The sequence below is a fragment of the Perognathus longimembris genome, chromosome 17 (assembly GCF_023159225.1).
Source record: "Perognathus longimembris pacificus isolate PPM17 chromosome 17, ASM2315922v1, whole genome shotgun sequence".
Classification (NCBI taxonomy): domain Eukaryota; kingdom Metazoa; phylum Chordata; class Mammalia; order Rodentia; family Heteromyidae; genus Perognathus; species Perognathus longimembris.
The window spans coordinates 45,873,387-45,900,224 of record NC_063177.1 but is presented as its reverse complement, the minus strand read 5'-3'; the positions used below and the strand labels follow the sequence as shown (position 1 = coordinate 45,900,224).

The 26,838-nt window shown below is 45.1% G+C and overlaps 1 protein-coding gene across 1 annotated transcript in view; it reads left to right on the top strand.

Moving 5' to 3' along the window:
• Prkca (protein kinase C alpha) overlaps positions 1-19,785 on the top strand; it is a 371,818-nt gene extending 352,033 nt beyond the window's left edge. The window contains 3 exon segments of the mRNA XM_048367133.1: positions 593-700; positions 3,107-3,247; positions 15,515-19,785. Coding sequence (XP_048223090.1) covers positions 593-700; positions 3,107-3,247; positions 15,515-15,679 — 414 coding nt within the window. The 3' untranslated portion in view covers positions 15,680-19,785.
• The last annotated feature ends 7,053 nt before the right edge of the window (positions 19,786-26,838 follow it).

Genomic DNA, 26,838 nt, shown 5'->3' with positions numbered 1-26,838 from the left:
GCCTCGGGGACAGATGCAAGGTAAATCTCCAGACCTTGTCTAAGGGACATTTGTTTACCTGTGTTTGTTGTCACTTAGGAATCCTATTACAACAAGCAAGCAGCTTAGAGCAGCTCCTTGTGGGCAGGAGTTCCTGGGCTGGAGTAAAGTCCTCTTTGCTCTAGTTCTGAGATTCCCTATCTCGCTTGCAAGCATTAAGCATTCTCTACCCTCCTCTTACTGAACACAAAGCCCATCTGTGATCTAACTTGTTCATAATTAAATTTTTAGCACATAATTATAAGATTCATGGATTAATTACAATTTATTTATAAATCACTAATAGCATTACTCAAAAACATTTTCCCTAAAGATTGTTTTGGGGTTGCTCAAGGCAAGATAATTAAAAGGACAGAGTTAAAAATGAAAAACACAGTCACCAGTCTAATTAAAGATAATCAAATAAAGCCTCAAGTTAAGTGAGCTAACCCTGACTCCTGCAAAGTGCCAGGCAACCCGGTCATATTCTTCATGCTGGATCTGACCTGCAGGTACCATGTTAATGAGCTGTTTCTCCTAAGTATTTTCCTGTCTTTCCTCTTTTCTGGACTAGCCACCATTTGATGGTGAAGATGAAGATGAACTGTTTCAGTCTATAATGGAGCACAACGTTTCCTATCCCAAGTCCTTGTCCAAGGAGGCCGTTTCCATCTGCAAAGGAGTAAGTCCATTTGAATTCTTTCTTTGTGTGTCATGCACCAAGAGGCCTAACAGGGAAATACTTTTTTCTAACTTATTTTTTGAGACAGAGCTTAACTACGTAGCTCACACCTGTAATCCTCAGCCTCCCAAATGCTGGGAACACAGCCTTTCCCATAGTTCTGAGACAGAGTGTAGAAATGCCACAAGTGCAGGCCACTCGCTGCATTTGGGCACAGAGGGCAAGCCCTCGGGAATGTGGGGCACAGGAAGGCAGAGACTAAACTGAACTCCCAACATCACCAGGGGCTCAGACCTAGTCCCTTATGGAACTACAATTCTGTTTCTAGTCCATTTTGTAAAATTGTGGAGGTCACCTGTTGTAACTACAGACCCTTGGAAAGTTCGAGTTCCCACTAGTTCTAGTTCTAGGCTTCACTTGTATGATGTAGTTAGTTCTCTCCCACACCCCCCTTTTTTTTGTCAACTGTGGACTTGAACTTAGCCTGGGCACTGTCCCTGAGCTCCAGTGCTCAAGGCTAGCTCTCTACGACTTCAAGCTACACCACTTCCAGCTTTTTTGGCAGCTAATTGGAGATAAACGTCTCATAGACTTTCCTGTTGGGGTTGACTTCTAACTACAGTCTTCAAATCTCGGTCTCCTAGTTAGGTAGGATTACAGGCATGAGCCACCTAGGCCATAATTTTTCCCCTGTAAATTTTAATCTTTATTCATTTGTGTTTACAGATTCTGGGGCTTGAACTCAGGCCCTTAGACGCCACCCCTGAACTCTTTTGCTCAGGCTAGCTATCTACCACTGTGAGCCACAGCACTACTCCCAGTTTTCTGGTGGTTAAGAGGCAATAAGAGTCTCATGGCCTTTCTTGTCTAGACTGGCTTTGAACCATGATCCTCAGATCTCAGCCCACAGAGTAACTAGGCATAAGCCACCAACAACCAGCCTTCTCCTTTTTTTTTAAGATATACATACAGAAATGGGCACAAATCATCAGTGTACAGACCAGTGCTTTTTGTGAATTGACTTTACCATGAACTTGTGACCTGGCCAAGAAACAGAACCCTAGAATCCCCTTCCTGTCTCCTTCTACATTCACCTCCACATCCCCATCATCTTCAGTCACCCCCACATGCAAGATAATTAGGATTCCTACTTCTTACTTCCTGGATTAGTCTTGTCTATCTTGCACTTGGCACAGATGTGATTTTACAGTCCATGCTTCTGGACCTGGCTTCTTTCATTCAACATGGCTCTTGTAGGTGGGGCCACGAGGCTGTGTGTGGTAGCAGCTCCTACTTTTATATTGCCAAGTAGCATCCACAGACATACTTTGGTCTGCCCACCATTCCACTCCTGGTGGGACTACTTGAGGCTGTTGTAAGTACAGCTGCTATGAACCATCTTAGTCCTGCCTTTCTGTGAACATACAAACACAGTTCTTTCAAGGAAGTGTCTAGGAATGGAATTGTCGGTCATGAACTGACTGGTTTTTAATGGTTAACTTTTAGGTCACAAAATTCAGACTTAGTGAGATAGAGTCCAACACACTCTTTGGTGTTTTAAAGCTAGTTCAGTCCTTTGGGAAGCACTCATTCTGTGTGTTTTTAGGGCAGAGTGGTTGGCAGAGATGCTAAGAATAGCCTGGCTTCTTCCTTCCAAGAGTTCAGCTTAGCCTCTGCATCCTGTACCAGACATGATGAAGCCAACTATCTGCCTTCCTAGTTACTGTGTGGATTTTTCCAACCCATTGAATCTTTGATAGATCATTGTTTTTGTGTGTCAGTGCTAGGGCTCGAACTCAGTGCCCAGAAGCAGTCCCTTAGCTTTTTTGCTCAAGGGTTGCACTCTACCATTTGAGCCATAGCTCCCTTCCAACTTTTTGGCGGTTAATTGGAGATAAGAGTCTCATGGACTTTCTTGCAGGAGCTGGCTTTGAACCACCCATAGACCTCAGCTTCCTGAGTAGCTAGTATTGCAGCCATGAGCCACTGGTGCCTGGTTGATTGACTATATTTTGATATGAGCAATGAATAGGCATGTGATGCTGTGGGCTGCTGGCCTGTGATGCTTTAAGTTTATATAATTTTAATAATATATAGGGTTTTTTTTTTCAAGAAAAAAAAAAGCAGATCTGCAAAGGTCTAAAAGAAAGGGGTAGGGAGATGTCTATCTGATTTCTTCCTATTCCTTTTTGCTATGGGTTCCATTTTCTCCTCTTTCCTTACTGTGACAATAATTATAGAAAGATGGCATCCCTTGTGTGGCTTTCTTGGTGAGAATCCTGACCATGTGGAATGGTATCTGGGCAGCCCCACCTCCGAAGCTGGAAGCTCAGCTGGACCAAGAGAAGGCAAGTGCTGTCTGGGAAACTACTGCTAGCCAACCTTCTCTTTTTCTCTTTTTTCTAGCTGATGACCAAGCACCCAGCCAAACGGCTGGGCTGTGGGCCTGAGGGAGAGAGGGACGTGAGAGAACATGCTTTCTTCCGGAGGATCGACTGGGAAAAACTGGAGAACAGGGAGATCCAGCCTCCGTTCAAGCCCAAAGTGGTGAGTCCTGAAGAGCAGAGCTGAACAGTTCCAGGTGTGGCCCTCCCACCCTCCTTCTTAGACACTGGAGACATGTGACCTGGCCTTGGCAGGGGGAGAAAAACAGCCAGGTACCATCCCAAGATTGTGCTCCATCCTGGAATCTGAGCAGTCAGTGTTCTTGCTGGCTTTATAGAGTAAGGACAGACAGAGGGAGCTTGCATACTTGTCACCCACAATAGGGAAGCCACAGAGAGCCTCAGACTATTGTATCCCTATAGGGCGTGTCTGTGCTACAGAGGTGTGAGACTCTGAGGACTCCACACCTGGTGGAGCTGACCTCCGCTCAGATCTTGGGGACTCTGAAACCCATCTGAATCTCTGGTGGCTCCCACTGGCCCACATGGGCCTCAGTGTCTGCCACAAGGAAGGAGCAGTTCTGATACCACCAGCTTTATTCAGACTCTGCCTGTGTGGTTGCCACTCGTTTTCCTTTATTAAATTAATACCATGTAGCAGGCCCTCTCCATTGTTCTACAAGTACTAATTCATCTTCCCAGCAGCCCTAGGAGGTGAGCATTACTGTCTCAGGTCACAATTAAACACTTGAGGCCCAAAGAGGCTGAGTAACTTGCTGGAGGACCCACAGCTAGTAGGTGGTGGAACCAGGGGTAGAGTCCAATCCATTTCCATTGTACCATTGGTCTACCTCAGAGACAGCTTTACAGCTGATTCTGAGAGGTGGCAGTAACTCTTGTGTGCCTTCTTAATGTTTCCCTCTCTAAAGACAGAGTGAGTATCTTTAAGCTGTTAGCCTTCCCCCCACTGGTTCAGCCTACTGTATCTCCAGTAGGTCTCCCATGAGAGGCCAGGAGCACCCCTGGGGCAGCAGTGTTACTGCCTGTGCCACACACAGCTTTGTTCTCAGAGCAGCAACTTGCTCTCAGCTGGTCCCATGCACACTCTGCTCCCAGAATAACAGTGGGTGACAAGCCCATTGGACTTTATTTTTCTAAGACATTTTTAGCACCGACTGAAGACAAACTAAAATTAATCAGGTCAGTTGACTTCCTTCTGAATCATCACTTCAAATAGGCCCTTAGATATCTGCCACATGCCCCCCCCCCCCCAAACACCTTCTCCTTAGCCAGCACTGGACTCCAGGTTCTCTCAGAAGATCCTCTTCTTCAGGGCACAAAGCCTGGATCTGGGCCTTGGGGAGGGGCTGGGAAGACTGAATAAAGGAAGCTGCAGGTATTTCTGCAAAAAAAAAAAAAAAAAGTATTAGGAAGCTTCTCTGTTTCCCCTGCCTTAAATATCTGTCATTGTCTTCTTAAGAATGAGGAAAGTGACCCGATACCACCTTCAACGCAGCTTGTTTCTTCATAGGAACATAGAGACAAATATGGGCTCTGCTTTCAAGGTGGAACAAGACAAATTTACTTGTCACTTTCAAAAAGAGATGGGGTGTGCCAAAGCCAACCATAATATACACTTTCTTTTTCTCTATTCTCACCTGGATTTCAAAGGAAACTGTTTATTTTCAGAGTCTCCCACTTTTAATGGATACTTGGCCCTAAACTCATGGAGAAAAACCAGGGGTAACACTCAGGCAGCCAAGAATGTGAGCTGTTCTGCGTGGGTTGGGGAAGCCACTGGAAGCAAAGTGGTTCCTGTGGTGGACCTCTGAGTGAGGCAGGAGCATCATTGGATGGTGTTTTATTCTGGGAGTGCTGCTGGTTGCTTCGTTCCTTGGTTGGTTGGTTGGAAGGCTAGGTGTTTGGGTTGTTGGTTTTCTGGTTTATTGGTCTGTTGCTTTGACTGAGTGCTGATTACAACAGGGAAGAATAGATTGTATTTGGCTATAAAGGGGGAAAAAAGGAAACCAAACACACAAAAAGAAGCAGAAATTTGTGGATGAAGTTCCTAGAATTGGAGGTTTTTGTAGAAAGTTACGCTTGGTCAAGGCCCAGGCCAGAGAAGAGATTTTCTGCTGTAGAATCTGTGTAAGAGAAAGAAGGGGACAGACAAAATGCAGGGCCAGGATCCATATCAGTTTGTCAGAAAGCAGAAGTCAAAGACAAATCAAAGAGGGGAGAATTCTGGTCCCTAGGAGGGCAGCATACAACCCTGGGGACTCAGTTATCCCCCATCCTTCCTTCATGCCAATCTCAAGCCAGAGGCATTTCATGTAAGGGTACCTACAACAGCTCTGTCCAAGTAACACCATGCTGCAGCGGAAATACCGTACCAAGATCAGTTCATCAGCTAAACACCACATAGATGACAGGGACCTCAGACAAAGCTGCACACACACTGCAGTGAACTCAGGCAGTGGGAAAAATGGACCAAGGACCAAAGCTGTGCTAGGATGTGGCTTTCTAGCTTTGTTGGTGAAGTGAGTTCCCTGAGCTGGAGCTAACTGGAAAGTCAGAAGAAATTTCAGATAAATACAGAGCTGAGCCTTCTCAAATAGGCAGTTGTGCTGCTCCAAAGACAGGCATAGGACACTGGCCTCACTGTGGCTACTGAAGAACAGCCTGATAACATGGCTGCCAGAGAGCCTGTCTCGGAAGACTCTCCCTCCAAGCAGCTTTCGCCACCCTAGCTGAGGACTTTGTATGTCTTGGTGAGCAAATCACCTGTTTGCTCTTCCTACATACTCCTGACTCCCATGGAAGTAAGCCTTTGCTTATGGTGAAAGACCAGATATAGTACATCAGATGCTCATGGCTGTTGACTGGCTGCTTCTAATGACCTAATTTGTCCTAGTTACCAGTTTCTGGTGGCTCAGACTATAATCCTAACCACTGAAGAGGCTAAGATCTGAGGCCCACAGTTTGAAGTCAGCTCAAGCAGGAAAGTCCAAGAGACTCTTACCTCCAATTACTCACCCAAAAGCCAGAAGTGGAGGTGCAACTCAAAGGATGGAGCTAACCTTGTGTGAAGAAGTCAAATAAGAGCATAGAGCATGAGGCCGTAAGTTCAAGCCCCAGTTCTGGAATACACATGCACATATACAGTGATTTATACTAGTAGAATCAGGAGTCTATCATCTTTATTTTGGTTTTATTTTATTTTTCTTTTGAATTTTTAAAGAAAGATTATTCCAAAGCTGAACACCATTCACTCATGCCTATAATCTCTGGAGGCTGAGATCTGAAAATCTTGGTTCAAAGCCAGCCTGGGGAAGAAAGTCCATAAGACTCATCTCCAATTAACCACCAAAAAAACAGAAGTAGAGGCATGGCTCAAGTGGTAGAGCACCAACCTTGACTAGAAAAGCTCAGGAATTGTGCCCAGGGTGTGAGTTCAAGTCACGGAGCCAGCACCAAAAAAAGAAAAAGAAAAAGAAAGAAAGGTTGTTCCAGAATCACTGACCTCCTAAGGAAAGGTAGAGGTATTATATCATTGGACAGCCACAGTTCCTATTGAGAGGAACTAATGTTTCTGTAGTGTGCAATGTGCTTATCATTGACTGCTGAAGAGACATTGGCGAAATTAAAGTCTGAGACACCCATTGCACAAAGATACTTCATGGTGCTGTGATCCATCAGGAGGCTGTGCATAGGATTTTCTGTCTTACAGTGACATGAAGACCAGGTCTGCAGTGCAGCTGTGTCCTGTGGCCTGGGTTCCATATAAGGTCACACATAGGAGAGAACAGAGAGGGGATCGACAGACATCGAGTACACAGGACCATAGCTACCTCACCAAACAAATATGGAAGCTTAGAAGTCTGTCCTGAAGTGTCCAGTGGTGGGAGAGACCAGTCCTGTAGCGCCATATTTATCCCTAGAAGTTGACTCTATGCCACTATGAAGACCGATGACTTTCTGGAAGACAGGACGATCACTTGACAAGGTAGGGCCTTCCATGGGCTGCTTGATTTTATCAAACAAAAGCAAAGACAAAACCAGACAGCTGTGCTTTCCAGTCCTAGAGATGAAACAGCCACAAGCAAGGTGGAGCAGGCACAAGAAACATGGTGGAGAAGCCCCTGTTCCACAGATGAAGAGCCCCAGGCCAGCCTTCAGCAGATGTTCTTGCAGCAAACCTGAGCCATAAAAAGGAGACTCATTCATATTACCAAGACTCCATGTCAGAAGATGGTGTTTTTAAGCAGGATGTCACCTCTGATCCATCTTCACTTTCAGGAGAAGTGAGAGTATTCACCCGCCTCCCACAGCATGAGGGAGGCGAGGAGGAACCATAAGCAGCCAGGATACATGGCCACCCATGGCCACCTCAGCATGGGAAGGACAGTTTTTTCTTTTTGTTTTGCTCCAAGGTTAGGCTCAGTGTCACTTTGACCTTTGTAGGCTTTTATCCTGATTTATTATTCATGGTTACAACAGTGGCCAAGCACAGCCTTCAAATGTCCATCACCCTGCCTGGGACGAGGAGCAGCTTGTACAGCTATTGGAAGTGTGAAGTGAATGGACTTTTCTTCCCTGAATTCTATTGGCCATAAGGAGTAGATAGCTAGCTCATAGGAAGGCCAGAAGCAATCACTGTACGTTACTGGCTATTGGAGAAGAGAAATCCATCTAGAAAGCTAACACCTAGCAATACTCCAGAGCCCACAATAGGCAGAGTGAGTGGAAAACAGGCCTGTCTGTCTTAAGAGACATTTCAAGATACTGTCAAGGAGACATAGGAAAAAGATAGAATGACTTCATCAGGGCAGCAAGAATCACACAGAATCAGAACATTGAGGATGAGACGGGGCAGGAGCTCCCCAGTGAGAGGCTCAATTCAGAGGCTTCCCAGGAGCTTGCTTAGAATGTCGTGATGGTTTCATTGCCAAAGTTGATGCCATTCTTTTTCTTTAAAAACAATGAATTCAATTCTAGCTTCACATCAGACTTGTAACTGAAGCACTATAAAATGCTATAAGGCACTTCTATATTCCCTACCCACAGCCTCTGAAAGTTAACATTTTATCATGTTTGTGCTGTTCTTTTTCTATTCTATCTCTCTCTTACTTCCTGTATACACACACACACACACACACACACACACACACACACATTTACAAGCCACTTGAGAGTAAGTTGAAGATATAATGATATAATGCTTCCTTAAGCCCAAATCCTATGTATGTTTTCTAAACATCAAAACATCTCATGGCACAATTACTCTCATGGAACAGCTCTACCAAGTTAGTTATACAGAGCAGCAGATACCCTAGATATGAAGAGGGGCCTGCAGTGACTGTCTGCCTTGTAAGGTACCATGGCCACATCTAATCAGTTCTCTTGAGTGGCAGACAGATTTGTTTTCTTGGCCCTTCCTTTGAGTCTGTAACAGTAATGCTAATTACAATTGAGATTCTGAAGACTTAGGGGAGCTTTGCTGACATTATAAAACACTAACCAGCCATGGATCTGAGAAGAAATCACATCATGGTCTATTCAGGTTTGATTTAAGCCTTTAAGCCAGTATAGGATTGTATCTTTTACTTGGTGAATTAGAAGCAAGCTGTTTTCTCTATTCTTTGAAAATTACTCTCCCAGAATACGTTTCTGTTTGGAAGAGAAACTGGAAGAAATGAGACATTGTAAATAATAATCAGCATAAATAAGTAGTATTATTGCAAACTTCAGTGATAAGGGCTGGTAGAAATTACAGACACTGTCAACCTCAGCCATATGAACTGACAAGTACCTGCCATCCAGAGTCAGGATCCCCAACAATGACGGTTATTATACTGTTCTTAAAAAGAGGCCTAAGTAGCTGAAGTTGGCCATTAACACAAAGGATGTCCAAATGTAGTCCATGATTTCTTTCTATAGAAATAACTTCCTTATTTCATTTTCTAAAGAAAAAGACGACTGGTATCAGCTTCGCTAATGAAACCATTATGACACTCTTAAGTATGATTTCTTTCTATCGGAATAATAAGGCAGGACCTTTGCCCTCATGAATACATAGCTCTCACACCTACAAGAACATAGTCACTTAATGTAGGCTTACATCCTGTGCGAAGCCAACTCAACCAGGCTCTCTGAACCGCATTTTCCATTTCTGTGGGTACAAACAGGATGCTTAATGGTGTCCAACAAATCAAAGCCCTTCTCCAGGCCCTGACCACGGGGGATATTGGCAGGAAATAAAGGAAGTCCCAATCTCTTTAAAAATCATATTGCTATTAAAACATTATCTCTGTACAGTAGTAGAAACAGTTAAGCAATGGAAAATGATATAAATGAGGCCAGGCCTCTTATAGGTACTTTGGGACACAGGGATCTAGAGGATCACAGTTCAAGGCCAGCTTCGGCCAAGAGTTAGTGAGACTACATACCAACAAATAAGCTGGGTATGGTAGTTCACATTGGTGATCCCGGTGTAGGTAGTTTGAGGGTCACAGTCTGAGGTCAAACTGAATCAAAAGTGAACAAACAAAAAATAGAGATCTTATCTGAAAAATAACTAAAGCAAAAAGGGCTTGGAGACAAGGCTCATGTGGTAAAGTAAGTGCCTGGTTAGTGTGAGATATTATAGAGAGAGACAGAGACAGAAAGAGAAAGATAGAGAGAGAGAATATAAAAGGAAGGATATCTCCTCTCCTCTCCAAAGACTATCCATGATCTTCTATAAACTTACATGCATGTGTAACATACACGTAAGGTCTGGAGTTGTAGTTCAAGCGGTAGAACACTTGCCTACGTACATTAGCTTCAGGTTCAATCCCCTATGCCAGAAACATATGAGATTGTGCCATCATTTTCAATTTATGTCTTTCCCATAATGATAACCACGGAGGTTCCCCCATCCACTCAGGCGGGTCCGTGGCTCTTCACCCAGCCATTCCCAACTCTTGAGGTCCGAGGCCAGGAACTGACTGTTCTCCAAACCCTCTCCTCTGTCCATTCCTATTCTCCAGACTATCTGTACCAAAATGCACTGGCTTCAGTGGGCATCCAGGTCCTCGGTGAGCACCTTTCCAGAACCTTGGGTGACTAAATGAGCAAACTAACCTTGCTCTGTAACCTTTAACCGTGTGCTCCTGCTTGCGTGGGTCCTGCACGGAGACCGTTCCCTGAGCATGCCGAGCCCCATGGAGAGGGCAGAGTGGCCGGCCAAAGGCCCTCACTGGGGAGGGCTCTGTGGAGGAGAGCAGCAAGCTCTGGCCTCCCGACAAGCACAATGCGACATGCACAAGCTTGTTTCTGCTGTTGGTTATTTAAAAGGACAGTATGTAATTGTGATGTAGGGAGCTGTGCAGAGAAAGAGGTGATGTTCTCACTAACACCCCCACTACACCGCATGGTAGACGCCCCCAGAACTGGGAATGAAACACATGCGAGGCTTCCTCTGCTATGCAGTATGCCCTGCAACATCCAGTAACACTAGGAGACTCTTCCTGCTGTTCTGTTTTGCTTCTTCTCTACATTTACCCCAATTCTTTATGCTTCATTAGCCCTGTACTCTGCCCACTCTCCTGCTTTTGTTTGGTTTTGCGTTCTTTCTAACAGCCATTATTTCTGAGCTACCCATGTTCTCATGCCAGCTACAGTGAGCTTGTATTCTCCATGACTGAGGCATGGAGGCAGAGGGCAGGGCTGAGAACAGGACGGGTACAGCCCGTGCCTGGCAGCCTCTCACAGGTAAGCATCCCAGGCGAGAACCCACACTCTGTACCCCTGCACCCTGTCATGGAATGTAAGGCTTGGGGGTGGCCCACTCAACACACTGGACGTATCTGCACCATTCCCTGCTCTGAGCATCCTTACCAAGCCTGATTTCTCCTGAGTGCTTTTTGTGCATTGATGAATTTACCAAGTTGGTAAGAATGTCAAAATGACAAAGGTATCCATTCCTTAATCCAGAGATAAGGAAGGTAGATTATTCATAGTATTTTTTTGTTCATCCTTCAAACACTGATTCACTTGTATTTGTTGAGCGCTTGCTACATGTATTGTACCTGAGATTTCTCTCGTGCCACATCATCCACAAAGGCCTCACACGCACTACCTCCCTCTTGATTCAGCCTTGGAAAGTGTGTGGTCACATCCACAGGTACATGCCTGGGCTTTCCCAAAACTATGGCCTGGAGCTTTAGATCTCTCTGGTCTGGAATTCCATCCTGCTCTGCTCCAGTCTTCCCTCGAGTGTCAAAGATGCACAGTGAGCACAAAACAACATCTGGTCCTAGACCAACTTGCCTAGCTCCATCAAGCCAGGCCTGCCTTTTGCTGTTCTCTTCCCTTCCACTTTTGCCCCATGCCAGATGTTTGGTGATCACATCCTAGCTGGCAAAAAAAACCTTGGCTGGTAAAAGGTATAGGTAGACTTTGGAGTTGAAGACTTTATATGCCCATCCTAGGGGTTTGCTCACAAGCCATTTTAGCTGTTTTGTATGTCTGATGACCTAGGAACTCTCAGGCTGGGGACAGCCCATGCCCGCCTTTTGTCAAAGACAGCCACAATTATTGTAGAGGTTGTGAGGACCCCTGCTATCATTCCTTCACTTGCTTGTCCACAGGTCTTGCTAGATGATCCCCTGACCCTTTTGTCTCTGTGTCTCTTCTTGCTTCCTACTCTGCTCCAAAGAGACCCTGAGGCTCAATATCCACCTGGATGATGGTTATATGTTTGGATCCTAGGTGACAGCAGACCCTTTTCTGTATTGAGAATACAGTGGCTCTTGAATCTCTTGTCTGTCTTTTCCCAAGGATCTAGGAAGCTCTGGATTTTGTGATCCTTTCCTGAGCTTCTTGGTGGTGATGGTGGTATCTTTAAAAACAAATAATTCATCGCCTCCTCCAATGTCACCTAAAGGGGATGATCTGTCTCTGGGCCTACTTTTGCTAAGTGTGGAGAGAGGCTGATTTTAAAACATGAAGCAACCTTCATAGTAGAAAATAAGAAATTAGTTATGGTAGCAGAATTGGAGGATCCATGCTTCTCCTGTCCCTTTGTAAGAGGTGAAGACTTCTGTCCACTTTGATATCCCTCAGATTAAAGCAACTTTCTGAACTCATGTGAACCTCAGACTCAACCTCCAGGCTTTCTGTGACTTCCTTCTGCCTGTCTCACTAACCTACAAGAACAGCTCCCTTTGTCCCACTGTTCATGTTGTCTGAATATTAGTGGTTTGTTTTTACTTTTTGTCCTTATCTTGTCCTTGCCTCTGGTCTCTCCACCTAAGTGAGCCAGTTTAAGACACACTTTCTTTTGCTAAAATGTGACTTCTCTGCCTGAGTCAGGGAAAATTCCAAGGAAACTTAGAGTGAGAAAGGGAAGGAAAGTGTTTCCAATTTCAAGTCTAACAAAGCCACATTACCATTCAGTGTGATCGCACAGCAGTGATGAGATTGGTCTGGGCTCCATGCTTTCTCCTTAGCTCTGCTGTCAACAGCACAGTCATGGCATGAGGCTTCCACTGAACAGGTTTTTATCTTACTTTGTTACCGTACTTGGCTTTGTAAGCCATGGCAGCCTTAGGAACAGCCCTGCTTGGGACCTCTGCTGTGGAACTTGTCCTCCAAGAATCCATCCCTATCCTCAACCCTTTTTCAACTTTTAAGAACTCTCCTCTTGGAGAATTTTCTTGGTCTCACTCTCCTATTGGTTTTCTTTTCAGTTTTCCTTTGGCAGTAAAGCCATGGCTTTTAGAGACTTTCACACTGGACGCTGATTTGTGAGTGCCATAAAGGCAGTATTCAACAGAAAGGGTCATACCCACACAACCTTTTTACAGAACACATAGATACATCTAAAGCTATCCAAGTGGATGTCTAGCCAGAGCAGAAAGAATATTTTATCTTAGGTAGCTGTGTCCTTCCTTATAGGGTAATACATTTTGTTGTCGTTGTTGTTAGTCCCATAAATTCCCCTTGTTCTTTCTGTGGTTGATGAATATCCAGAGAAACACAAATGATGTTGAGGCACGTGGCCCCTCCTTTAGGAGTTCCAACAGTAGATTCACTCGCTTCCTTCCAGGCAGTGGCCTGGGTTCTGACACCTGAGGCTATAACATTCGCTTACACTGTTCTTGCTTTGTGCTCCTACAGCATCTACGCTCTTTCCTCACATGAGGCTGCCTCTTCCTAATTTCCTTTGTTTGGCCCTCACCTTCACATTTACACTGACCTGAGGATGGACTCATCCTCACATAACAGTCTGAATATATCCCAGAGTTTCCAACAGCAGCAGCATTGACATTTTGAGCCAATAATTCCTTGGAGGGAGGGTTGGCCTGTGCATATTAGGGTTTTTATTAGCATCTCCAATCTCTCCCCAATGGGTGCCAGGAGCACCCTTGATCCAAGTCATGACAGGAAAAAAATGGATCCCATGGGGGCAAAACATTCCCACTGGTATATTGAAAAGAGGTCTATTTCTTTAGCTCTCCATCATCACAGCAGTATCTGAATATGTTGCCCAGGGAAGATTGGCTTCCATTTGCTTGTTTATCTAACTGATGAATCAAACAGGGACTCCTGATTAAGCCCTTGGAAGAAGCATTGCACCCTTATTTATTTCATGAAGAGTCTTTTTCAGTGGTTCAGAAGCGCCTGTGCATGAGGGGTGATGTGAAATTACAAGCTCTGCCTCTGCTGCCTTTGCTTTGAAGTGCTTTGTACTCCTCAAGGAAAAGCATCATGAAAACCTGGAGTGTGAAAGTGGATGCTTTGCTGACCCCGTGCTGGGAGACAGAACTGGTGGGAGCAGTAGGCCTCCACAGAGTGACCAGAAGGCCCCACTACACCCCAAGCCCTTGCTGCTCACTGCACACACACACACACACACACACACACACACACACACACACACACACACACATTAACTGCAGTGTAGAGTGTCCTCGAGTTCAGAGTGGATGGCTGAGTCATAAAATGAAAATCACCCAGAAAGGAAAACTGTGGTTTATAAAGATGTTATGTTGAATTCAGGACATGCTTTCCAACTCAACAGGTTCTTAGGAACAAGTTGTATTTGATGAAAAGAAGGTGGGAAAGTTATATAAAACTACGTTCTCTAGAAACTCTCCTAGAAGCCAGAGAAAGGAGGTGAAAAAAGAGACCAGCAAGCACAGCCTGGAGATAAAAACTGGCATGGCAGTGTGTATTGAACCCTGACCAGGTGCTGGGCTCTGCATGAAATTGCATGTGAAACTTCCTAACATAAGCCTGTGAAGGAGATAACACTATTCTCCCTGTTTTACCTATGAGATAATTGGGTGGACTTCACAGATGACCTAGAGCTGTCCTCTGTTACAGATCCAAGAATGCCTGGCTGGGTTCAACTTATGCAAACTCAGAATTAGTACCTCTTACCCCTATAGTGTTACCAGCAGGTAAAGGGGCAATCATCTGTTCTAAGTTCAAAGTCATTATTAGTAATACAAGTGGGACTCCCAGCTCTTCCTGTCTCAGAGTCACCCTGGGATCCCAGAGACTTTGATATGCCACAGCCCTTCTGAGTGGCTGGAAAAGTGAGGGGTACAGGTGTCCCCAACTTCCAGGTAGTGCTACTTACACAGTGGTATACCCTGTTTCTAAGAGTGTCACAGGGAAGCTCTACCTGAAGCCTCCATTTGCACAGAGTTCTCTCTTGACGCCTCAAGGACAGTAATATACAAGGCAGACAGCAGGATTTACAGTGTCTCCCCAGCTACCCTAGGGCACCTGTGCAAACCTTCTCCAGCCTGAGATCATCCTGCAAATAAGCTCCATGTTGACCTGTCTGCCAGTTGAGCGGTTCTATCCAGATGTCCAGGATTGCAGCTGGGCCTGGGAGCCATCTCCACCCTTGCCACCATACTTACTCAATATTGTTCAGAGATCTTGGTTGAATGGTAAAGATACACCATTTTTGCTTTATGACAGATTTTATTGCAAAGAAGTAAAAGTGGAACAGTTACTCCACTCTCTCAGTTTAGGGGGTGCCTGCAATCCAAGCCAACAACTTGGCCTTTTCAACATGGAGCCATGACCATAGCCCTGTGCGTGCAACATTCATATGCATAGCTCTGCTTGCTCAGTGAGAAAAAAGTGAGAAGGGCTTGTCTCCCCATAGCTACCTTCTTGCCAACAGTGCATTTCCATCTGGAGTTTTCATTCTGAGGGTATGCAGATATTTACAATGGAGTCCCCGTATTGTTTTCTGTGCCTGGCTTCTGATACCAATAGGCCTGCAAGTCTTCCAGGATTTTTCCCATCTAACAAGTCCCAATTTCCCCAGCCACGCCCTTCCTCACCAAGTGTTCTCAGAGAGCTGTTCCCTGTGTTTTATAATATTTACTGAACTATCTTTTCTTTTCTTTTTTCTCTACAGTGTGGCAAAGGAGCAGAAAACTTTGACAAATTCTTCACACGAGGGCAGCCTGTCTTAACACCGCCAGATCAGCTGGTCATTGCTAACATAGACCAATCTGATTTTGAAGGGTTCTCGTATGTCAACCCCCAGTTTGTGCACCCTATTTTGCAGAGTGCAGTATGAAACTCACCAATGAAAGCAAACGCCTCCTTAACCCTCAGCCTCCCCATCAGTGGGAAATGATCCTTGACCCTAGCATTTTTAAGGCCATGGCCTTATGTCTTACTCCACATGAAGGCCTGAAAATTGTAGGGTAATTAGTCCACTTGTGATCAACTTTTCAGGGTCTCTCTCTTACAACCAAGAACATTATCTTAGTGGAAGATGGCATAATGTACAGTGTCCAATCTAATTATGTAGATGTCACATTTGGCTATATACCTTTCCTAGAAAATGAAGAGACTCTTATCCCCTTTTTGGTACGATTTGATATATTCTCTATCTGTGGATTTTCACCATCAGGCTCCCCAAACCAGAGATGTTGAAGTGAACCTGCCCTTGTCCAATGTACTGGAAACATCTTCAACCCATAAAACTTTTGGAATGAAAGAATGGGGAGCCCAGAGCATGAGCAAAGAGGGATTGGGGATGGCAAAGGCTTCAAGATACCTACTGCTTCTGTTCTTTGTGTTGATGGAAAGTCCAGAGAATCTGAGACCAGAATGGACCTAATCACTGTTCTCAAATATCATAATGAAAAAAAAAACAAGAGAACTTCAGATGAGTGTTGTTGGGTGACACTATCATCTGTTACCCTATCTGGTTGAAAACTGTCTCAATATTTGCATTCTTCTTAAGAGGCCAAATCATCTAAGGACTTTTCTAAATGAATCAGTGAAATCATTTCAGAACAAGGAGAACCCAGTGTGTATGTATGTTCATTTTAATCTCTGGGAGATTATTCTTCGATCCAGGGTGCCATTAGTAATCATGCCACCACCCATGAGTGTCGTTAGCCAACCCCCATCCCCACACACAATAATATTTTGCTACCTATGTTGTTCCCCTTTCTAAGAAGCTGAAATGTATGTCCCCATCCCCTTTTGTACTTATTTATTTAATAAGCTGAAGTGTCGTTTATGAAAGTACAATGTACAGTAACTTAAAGCATTGACTCTAGCATCTGTCCCCATTGGTTAATTTGCTTTCTTTCTCTAGCCCTTGATATCCACTTAGAGATGAAAAACAATACAGTGTGGTTCCCACTCCCAGCTCCTGTTGAAAGACACATTTGGAGCTATAGACTTGAGACACTTGGATGCTCATCAGCTCAAAGATGTTTTCTTGCTAGAAGGATCTTAATATGTTTTGCAAATGCATCATGCAATGGATTTTGCATGTTTATAATAAACCTTAATAACAAGTGAATCTATATTATTGATATAATTATATCAAATATAAAGAGTATTATAATAATTTTATAAGACACACTTGTGCTATATTTGTGATGGTTCATGTTTCCAATCTACTATTATGATTAAGTTTTAGCTTAATATTTGCTGCTGTGCATTCTCTTCCCCTCCTCACAGCACTGTATCAGATATATTAATTTTTTAATGTAGATCTAATTTCAAAAATGAATGACTATTTTACATGTTTAATTAGGCTTTTACTACATATGTGTATATGTGTGTGTATATGTGTATATATATATATATTTGATTCTACCTGCAAACCCAAATTTTGTTTGTGGGAATTATTTTTGAGATGATACTCTTAGTTTCTTAATGTTATTCTCCATTACTCTTCCTCCTGGAGATTCTAATATGCCTGGTAACATGTATTATTACAGCACCTAGGCTGGGGAGGAGGGGAGAGAGAGAGTTGTTCTTTCAGCCTGTGACTGTTGGTGAGTCTGTCTGGAAGAAAGGAACTGGAGGGAATCCTCTTCTCATTATGTGTACTTGAACACAGCAGAAGCACACAATTCATCATTCTGTCCCACTGTTTGCTCCAGCACATTTCACAAGACACCCTGTATGTCAGTCCCTGAACATAGCCATTCTCTATAGAACCCATAGCCTCTTCATAGTCTTAATATCTCCTTCTAGCTGTCACTAAAATTGGCCATACCAGTCTTGTGATGAGCACTAATTTGGCACCCCCTTCCCAGAGCAGGGTCCTAGGAGGAGCCAGGCCTCCTAATGAAAAGTGACTATCTGTCCTTCTAGAAAGCTGCTTTGTTCCCTTCCCCAAAGCACCTCCAAGTCAAGTTCTTCTTAGTGTCACCACTGAGCTGTTTGCCTGAAGTTCACATAACATACAACCATCAAGGGTCATTGAGGCAAGAGACACAGATGGTATTGGAAGGTGAAGTAGGGAATGAGCCAGACTAGATTAGAGTGTTTTTTCTGACATATTTGATGGACTATAGGCTTCTAAATTCAAAGAGTTAATTTATTGATTGCTCAAGAGCTGCTCGTCAGAGCACATTCTGGGGATATGTCAACATCAGAACACCACATTTGGGGGGACAGTAAAGAAACTGGCTTATAGAATGAACCTAGGAGACAAATGGGCTAGTCTCTTGCCCCCTGATAAACAAGCAACAGGGCTGATCCCCAGCCAAGGAGCAAGGTGAGCAAAATCCTAGAAGATCACCTGTGTTTGTGGACCATTTGTCCCAGTATGTCCAGCTGCGTGCTTGTTTCAAGCAAGCAGCAGTCTCGGGTTTTGTACTGGTTTGGGAGAGGGGGCTGACAGCCAACATAGAGTTCTAAGTTACTAGGAAATAAATTCTACCTCTCAACTGGCTTATCCTTAGAGAATGTGAAACAAATTTTCAACGAAATGACCCCGACATGGAGCCATCACTCTTCACGAGGAACAGCAGACTCAGGATAGACTATGGGGGAGGAAATGGCTAAAAAATGAAGTCCTCAAGAAGTGTTCATGATGTAGCCTATTTTGCACATTGCTGACCATGAAATTTAGACTAAGGCTGAAAATTTAAAGATCTGCCAGTTACTGCTGAATGGCCAACTTATGTGTATTACCATTATCCACACAATCAATTGACAACATTCTATACCACTGCCCCAACTCCACAGGCCTGGTGAGAAATGGAGTGGCTGGGAAAGGACTTCTGCTTGAATTTTCAGCAACTGTGTTGGAGGCTAGCAGCAGGAGATTCAGCCTCAAAGGTTCATTCCCTGGGAAACGATAGGAATACCTGCTCCTGACCACTGCCTGCATCACTAGAGCCTGTGGAGGAGGCTCTCACACAATCTGAGTCTCCACAGGACCCCTTGGGCTGTGACCCAGAAAGACCATTCAAATTGCTTTGTGTTATTTTCCACTGGAAGATGGCCAGTGCTCAGCTGCAGAGCCTCCCTCCATGGCTACAGGCCAATAGGCTGACAGCTCTGCTTGGGGCACTCCATCTAGAGATGTCCTGTGCTTGATTTGAATGGAAGTTGATTAATTGTGCTGCCATGTGCAGTGCTCAAGAGGTTAATGGGAGACCCACCCCAGGCAGGAACTATTGTAGAAGGTAGATGGGAAACCCTAGGAACCAAGATGATTGATCCTCTATACATCCAACTTGGAGTCCTCCGGCCTAGCTGTAGTTAATGCTGAATCACATCCTGCCTTTCTTAATAAAATGTATTAGACTTTATTTGTGAATTTCAGTAGAAAATTCGGGATGGTCAAGAGCTCTCTAGAAGCTTAGCCTGAAAATATTGGTGGATGAACACTACCTGGCCAAGGATTGTAGGTCACTTCTGTAAACTGAAGTCCATAGCTGATGCTGGTGACTTGCTGGTTGAGAGTAGTATCCTCATAAGAGCCACTCATTGCCAAGAAGAGAGAGGTGAGTGGAGGCTGAAGTCAGGCAGGATAGAGAAAAGTAGGATTTTGTTGCCTTGGGAGGGATTTAGCAGGAGGCTGCGGCATTTCAGAAGCTTTGCATTGGAGGTCGTTGATACCAATGGAAGGCACCATCTGCTGGTCTTCAAGAAAGTGTCTTTTGCCAGGGACACAGTCTGCTGCTCCTCAGAAGATACCCACCGAAGACCAACAACAGTTGTCAGCTTCTCAGCAACTTTGAGAAGCCCTTTTCCTCTCTAACTTCAAATGGCTCACAGTTATCTGGGAAAAGCCAGACCATCCACCAAACCCTGGAAGGCAGAAGGTTCCACTCTTTTCTCTCTCTGGCCTTCTGCTGAGAATTATGGCAACAGAGGATGGATGGATGGATAGAGGGATGGATGGATGGAGGGATGGATGGGTGGGTGGGTAGGTGGGTAAGTGGATGAATGGTAGAGGCATGGATAGATGTGTGGATGAGTGGATGGATGGGTAGATGAATGGATGGATGTGTGTGTAGATGGATGGATAGCTGTGTGAATGAATGGGTGGGTGAGTGGGAGGGTGGATGGATGGATGGATGGATGAGATGGATGGATGGATAGGTGGATGGATGGGTGAATAGATGGATGGGTGAGTGAGTGGATGGTTGGATAGTAGGTGAATGAGCAGATAGGTACGTGGATGAATGAATGGATAGATGGATGAATGAGTGTATGGATGGATAAGTGGATGAATGGGTAGATGGATGGATAGGTGAGTAGATGGATAGGTGGGTGGCTGGACAGATGGACAATTGGACGTGGATGATTGGATAGATGGATGGGTGAGGAATGGATGGATGGAAGGGTGGATGAGTGGATGGACAGATGGATGAGTGGATGAATAGGTAGGTAGATGGATGGGTGAATGGGTGGGTGGATGGATAAGCTGCAAAACAACCAACATTGCATTTTTGAGTAGGAGAAATAGGATTTTTTGCTGTACTTTATGTGAAAGTTACATTATGAAAACCTCAGGCAGGCAACAGCATCTGACACCATCTGACAGTCATTTTCACACCTTGGTCCTCAGGAGTCACCTGTTTCTTGTGTGCATATCACACGTTTCCTGTTTTGTTTTCGTCATCCTGCAAAGGTGGGGGGAGGGGCTGTTTTCCCACTGAGGACACTGAACAACCAGAATCACGAGATGGACATAGAGCAAGGGGCCAGAAAGTATGATGCCCAAGAGAGTTACAGGTACAGTGACAGGGGTGACAGCGATAAGGGAGAGAAAGGACATTCTGGTATGCATGGCTTACATGCTGACTTGACAAGGAGCATTGGGAGAAAAAAATTTAATGGTTTTCCTTGAACTGCTTGAGCTTCCATTTATGAAACACTCCTAACTGCCAACATTCTTGTCATGTCCTGTTTGGGCTGATGTGGCAGGCCTAGGGAACACAAGTACATTTCTGCTGTTAAAAAAAAAAAAAAATCTAGAAAGTTGCAAAAAGATGCCTGACTTCTATGTGAGTAAAATCTGTTATGTAGAACTGATATGAACTCCAGTTAATCTGATCATGTCGGGGCTGGTGGAGATTAAAACCATGCGCAGCTGTGATCCCTGGGCCTCACATCTGGGTGACCTGGTGTCCCTTAATAACCATGGCAGTCACTCTCAATCATCAAACAGACTTAGGATGAACTGACATTCAAGCCTACAAGTTCCAAAGAATTTTCTTAACACTGTTAATTCCGACAGAACAACTGACTATACAGCACTATTTGCACTTTTTTAAATAGAGAACTTTAATAAGTCAATTCTTTTAAAAATGAATTTGTAAAGCTACTAAAGATTTCATAAAATTCCAGTCTCATGGAGCCTGGTTCATAGGTGAGCTAGAGCACCTCCGACCTGCATTCTCATTCAGGATCTTCCTGTGCAGCTGGGGTATGGAGTTCACATTAGCAGTCTAACACTCTGTTTTTCAATAGGTACTGGGGATCACTGCACAGAGCTTTGAAATGGTCCATCTGTAGGAAGGATGGCTTGATGGTTCCCCCAGCTGGGGTCTCTAGGAGACCTTGGCTCTGTGAGCACGTCTTGTGAGGATGTGCAAGTGGCTTTTTCAGCTCTAGCCCAGCCCTCTCTGGTTCTCAGGTCTCTCGCACAGATGCCCTGTAAGGATTATGCTCATTCGGGCAACTGAGAAATGCTTCAGTATCCTGGGAAATAATAAGTGCATCTGCTTCACAACCACCACGCGTGTGAGTGGACACACTCACTTCCTAGTCAATTGTGTGAAAACCTTTTTTTTTTCAGAAATAAAATAATGGCTTTACACTTTCTGTTTAAACAATCATGTCACTGTCTCTGTTTAACTTTAGGGGTAGCTTGTCTTGCAGTTGGTGGTAGACTTTTGTTAATATTTTCCTGAAAGAATGTAATTGTGTCCCTGGGGGACTTAGTGGGCTATTCAAAATCATACGTAGAATGGATGCTATTTTGAGTCTCAAGATTTTCTAAAAAATTGAACTTTTATCCATATTATTAAGGTCTTTCTGGATGTCTTTTATAAGTGGTCAGGAACATTTGAAAATGCCTTTCCCATATTATTCTTTTTGTTTTGTTTTGTGAGGTCCATGCCATGTTGCAATCTTCTGGAAAACACCATACAAGATCCCTGATTTGTATGAAGGAAGAGACATGGGCTGGGGTTTTTCCTTCTGCTTTAGTTCCTATGGATAAGGGGTAGAGGCCATTTGGCTGTCAAATAGGGTTTGGTTGTACTGCAGGTAAAATGGATGTTTAAATTTCTGCATCACTTTCCTCAACTTGTATCACCTCTAAGCTTTGTTTGCATGATATGCTTTGTTAGATACATTAACTGTAGTTTGGAAGCAAGCGTGTATGAATAAATACAGCAATCATTCCTCAGCAGGCTCTTTTGCTTTTTATTGTGGCATTGAAATTATATCTCATCAAGTGTTCACCTAGTAATGTTCCACTCTGGACACGTGCTGTGGCTTTCCTCTTTTGATTTCAAGTAACTTTTTTCTTTCTCCTTAATCATTGCATGCATCCTCCAAGTGTGTATAGTAGCTCACACCTGTAATCCAGGCACTCAGGAAGCAGAGAGGACTGTGTATTTAGGTCATCCTAGGCTATGCAGTAAAACTTTGCTTCAAAAAAAATTTAAAAACTAGCACGTTTTGAATCGAACTCCAAACAATGACTGTGACAAATTAATGGCAAGATCTCCATCCAACAATCACCGATCAGATATTTGCCCTGGACCAGCCAAGAACCATGCCATGCCCTGGAGACACAGTAGAGAGAAAGGCCAGGGTGGGGCCCTGCCTCTATTCTTGTACCTCAGAACTGCAGGGGACACACAGCAGCTGAGGAGGACAGCATCCAAGGATGCTCTCAGAATGGAAGGTTCCAGAAAGAATTCAGCTCGGATCTGCACTTTTCTATAGAAGTAGCTGTGGCTCACACATCCTGTCAGCTAAGGTGTGCATTCAGCTCCATGGAGACTGCCACCACTGTCGACAGGCCCCCGCTGGCACTGACACATGGGGGGAGAAAACGGACCAGTTTTCCAATGTGGAACACTCAAACATGTCTAGTGCTTTAGAACATATTATTCATGAGGGATTGATCTCAAAAGGAAACACACACACACACACACACACACACACACACACACACAAAATAATAATGAAACACTGTCTCTAAAAAGCCAAGGAGCAGCCTTGAAAAAGTTGGTCTTTGCATGTTGCCTCACCTCCTCCTCGGAGGCTGTTCTGCGCCTCCGGCACTCACAGCTTCATCCCATTGCTGCCCATCCCCCCACTCGCCCACAGCCCACAGTCCACAACCCCGGGCCCAGTCTGCCCTTCCCAGTGTGCACTAGGCCCAAAGTTGCCTGTCCTGTGATCACAGAACTCCAGGCCTTATTCGCAGTGGATCACCAAGTGCCAGCACCCATAGGCTTCATGATCTGAACCTCAGGTGCTGTGTCCTGTTTACCTGTTAGCCACTGAGCGAGCCGCTCCTTTACAAGCAAGTTCCTGTATGAACACTAATTCATAGTGTCCTGGCCTTTATTTTCAGTGCCACTCACAAGAGCCCTACTCTGAGACATGCTGAGCTGGGTGCAGGCGGGCCACACCTACTGGAATCCTATTCAGGAGGCTGAGATCTGCGGGTCTCGGTTCAAAGCCAGCCACAGTAGAAAGTCCATGAGACTCTTATCTCCAATAAGCCACAAAAAAACCAGAAGTGGATCTGGGGCTCAAAGTAGTGAAGTGCCAGCTTTGAGTGAAATAGCTCAGGGACGGCACCCAGGCCCTGAGCTCAAGCCCACAATAGACAAAAGAGTAGTCTCCTTTCACGTTCCTCCTCTCTCCCGTTCCCCTGCCCAGAGGTCAGCCTTCATCTCTCAGGCCCTTCCCTGCACGCAAACCAGCAGAAACTCCTTAACATCCTCCCATGAGTTCCCACCACAGGGCCCTGCTGGGGAGGCTATGCTGACTCACGTGTACGTGTGTATGTATGTGTGTGTGCGCACGTGTTTTCCCATCAGAACGTAAGCTCTTCCATCAAGCCAGCTTGTCTTTCCCATTTGTTGCTTGATTCCAGCAATGACAACAGCATTTGTACAAAATTGGGGCTCCCCAGAATATTCATGGAATGAGGGAAGGGAGAGAAGGAGGAGGGAAGGGAGAGAAGGAGGAAGGAAGGGAGAGAGGAAAGAAGAAAGGAAGGGAGGGAGGGAGGGACGGAGGGAGGGAGGGAGGGGAGGAAGGAAGGAAGAAAGGAAGAAAGGAAGGAAGGAAGGAAGGAAGGAAGGAAGGAAGGAAGGAAGGAAGGAAGGAAGGAAGGAAGGGGTGCTGGGGGCCTAGCAAGATGCTTCAAAAACCCATTAAGAGGCCTTGATCCTTGCCTCAAAACAAGATATACTCACAACCACTACTAATGAGCTTTGCCTAATGAATCCAAGTTGTTAGTCTTCTGTTCAGCCCAGGATCTAGAAGCAATAGTTGCCTGAGCTTACACTTGAGAGACTGATTCATGCCCTGAGCTTTTTCAGCTGGGGATGAATTCATGATTCCACTAAAATGGTAATGTGCATGCAAGGGGCATCCACTTTCTCCATCTGTCCCCATCCTGAGAACAAGCTGGGCAGGGAGCAGGGCTCTGCCCGTGGGGAGGGAACAAGAAGTGTTTGGGACTCAAGGAAAGACGTGGATGTCTCCCCGAGATTCCTTCTTTGTGTGTGTGCCAGTCCTGGGGTTTGAACTCAGGGCCTGGGCACTGTCCCTGAACTTCTTTTGCTCAAGGCTAGCGCTCTACCACTTGATCCACATTTTCACTTCTGGCTGTTTTGGTAGTTTATTGGAGGTGAGAGTCTCACAGGCTTTCCTGCTGGCTTTCAACCGCGATCCTCAGATCTCAGCCTCCTGAGTAGCTGGGATCACAGGCCTGAGCCATCTGGCAAGATTCCTTCTTTAGAAAACAAAAACCATTGTATTCACAAGCTGACATGTTGAATGAAAACCTCTTTGTACAACTAATTAGCAATCACGTATGCAGAGGTATTAAACAGCTAATTCTTAAATATATTGCCAGCGGGTCTTTTTGAGGCACAAGAGGAGAAAATAGAATATTTAGAGAGGGGAAAGGGTATGCGGAGGGCTCAAGGACTCACAAACAAGTGGAAATTACAAAAAGCAGAAATATAAAACAATGGGCTGGGAATATGGCCTAGTGGCAAGAGTGCTTGCCTCCTACACATGAAGCTCTCGGTTCCATTCCCCAGCACCACATATATGGAAAACAGCCAGAAGGGGCGCTGTGACTCAGGTGGCAGAGTGCTAGCCTTGAGCGGGAAGAAGCCAGGGACAGTGCTCAGGCCCTGAGTCCAAGGCCCAGGACTGGCAAAAAAAGAAATATAAAACAAGATTGCACACATGCACATACGTGTGCATGCACCCTACACACATTCACACAATCCCTGGCTGATTACCAGGCACTTTGCACACATGCTCTAGTAACTTTGCATGCTTTTCTTTTTTATTTTTATTTTTTGTTCTTTCTTTTTTTGCCAGTCCTGGGCCTTGGACTCAGGGCCTGAGCACTGTCCCTGGCTTCTTTTTGCTCAAGGCTAGCACTCTGCCACTTGAGCCACAGCACCACTTCTGGCCATTTTCTGTATATGTGGTGCTGGGGAATCGAACCCAGGGCTTCATGTGTACAAGACAAGCGCTCTTGCCACTAGGCCATATTCCTAGCCCCTGCATGCTTTTCTTTAAAGCCTGCATCCACTGCCACCTCAGGCACCTAGTTACCTTTTCATCAACAATACCCAGGTGAACAAACACCAAATAAGATGACTCAGAGGGCGGGGATGTGAGCTGTTCCAGAAGCTTCTTCAAGGCTCACATGTTTCAGATGGGGAACCCAAGACCCAAGTGAACTAGCAAGCTGCTGGAGACATAACCCCTAGATGGCTGGTTGCGATCATGTTCATGGTCTCTCTGATCTTCCTGACTTAAGCTCAGGACATCAAAGATGGAGTCATCGTAGCTGATCTGAGGATTGCAGTTCAAAACCATCCTGAGAAGGAAAATCTATGTCACTCTTACCTCCAATGAGCCAGCAGAAAAGCCAGAAGGGGAGCTGTGGTCCAAGTGGTAGAGCTCCAGCCTTGAGTGACAAAGCTCAGGGACAGCACTGCCGTCCCTGAGTTCAAGCCCTATTATCAGCAACAAATGACAAAATGCAGGAAATGGGGTGCAGGACCAGAGCCCCCTCCCCTTGGGTGCCTTCTCTCCCTTCCTGGTGTGCCTTCCATCCCGTCATTACGAAAGAGATTTCCTTCTCTTAGCCAACTCAATACCTAGGAGACTAGATGCCCTTCTGTAACTGCTTCCCAAGTCCTCTCTCCCACCTTCCCCTTCTTCTCTTGACTTTTTTCCCTCCTTTTTGGCGCTGTCTGGGTGTAGGAGGCAAGAAAAAATAGCACTGCAGTTCTCAGAACCCAGCAGGTACCTCGCAGCTCCCCCTGCCTGGCTGACTCTTACCTGGAGAGGCGTGGAAGAGGAACGGAGGAGAATGGAGAATGGCGAGTGGGATGGGGGCTCACCCCTCCCCGCAGCCAGCCCTTGAAGGGACAGTCCTTTTTACAAGAGTCCAAAACAATACAAGAGGAGTATGTCACCTCCTGGGTAGGGGGACCTAGAATCAAACGCCTGATGTTTGGGCAGCCCACAGAGGAACAGGGGGGCTGAGGTAGGGCAGAACAAAACCATACTTTAAAGTTTGAGCTAATGATGGCTAGGTAACCAAAGTAGCCAATATTGTGAGGCCATGTCCTCCACCCCAATCCCAGGGAGGAACAAAGTAGCCCCCTACAACATAAGGGTTGCTCAGCTATGACTTTGGTGCATGAAACGTATTTTCAACTTACAGTTTCCATT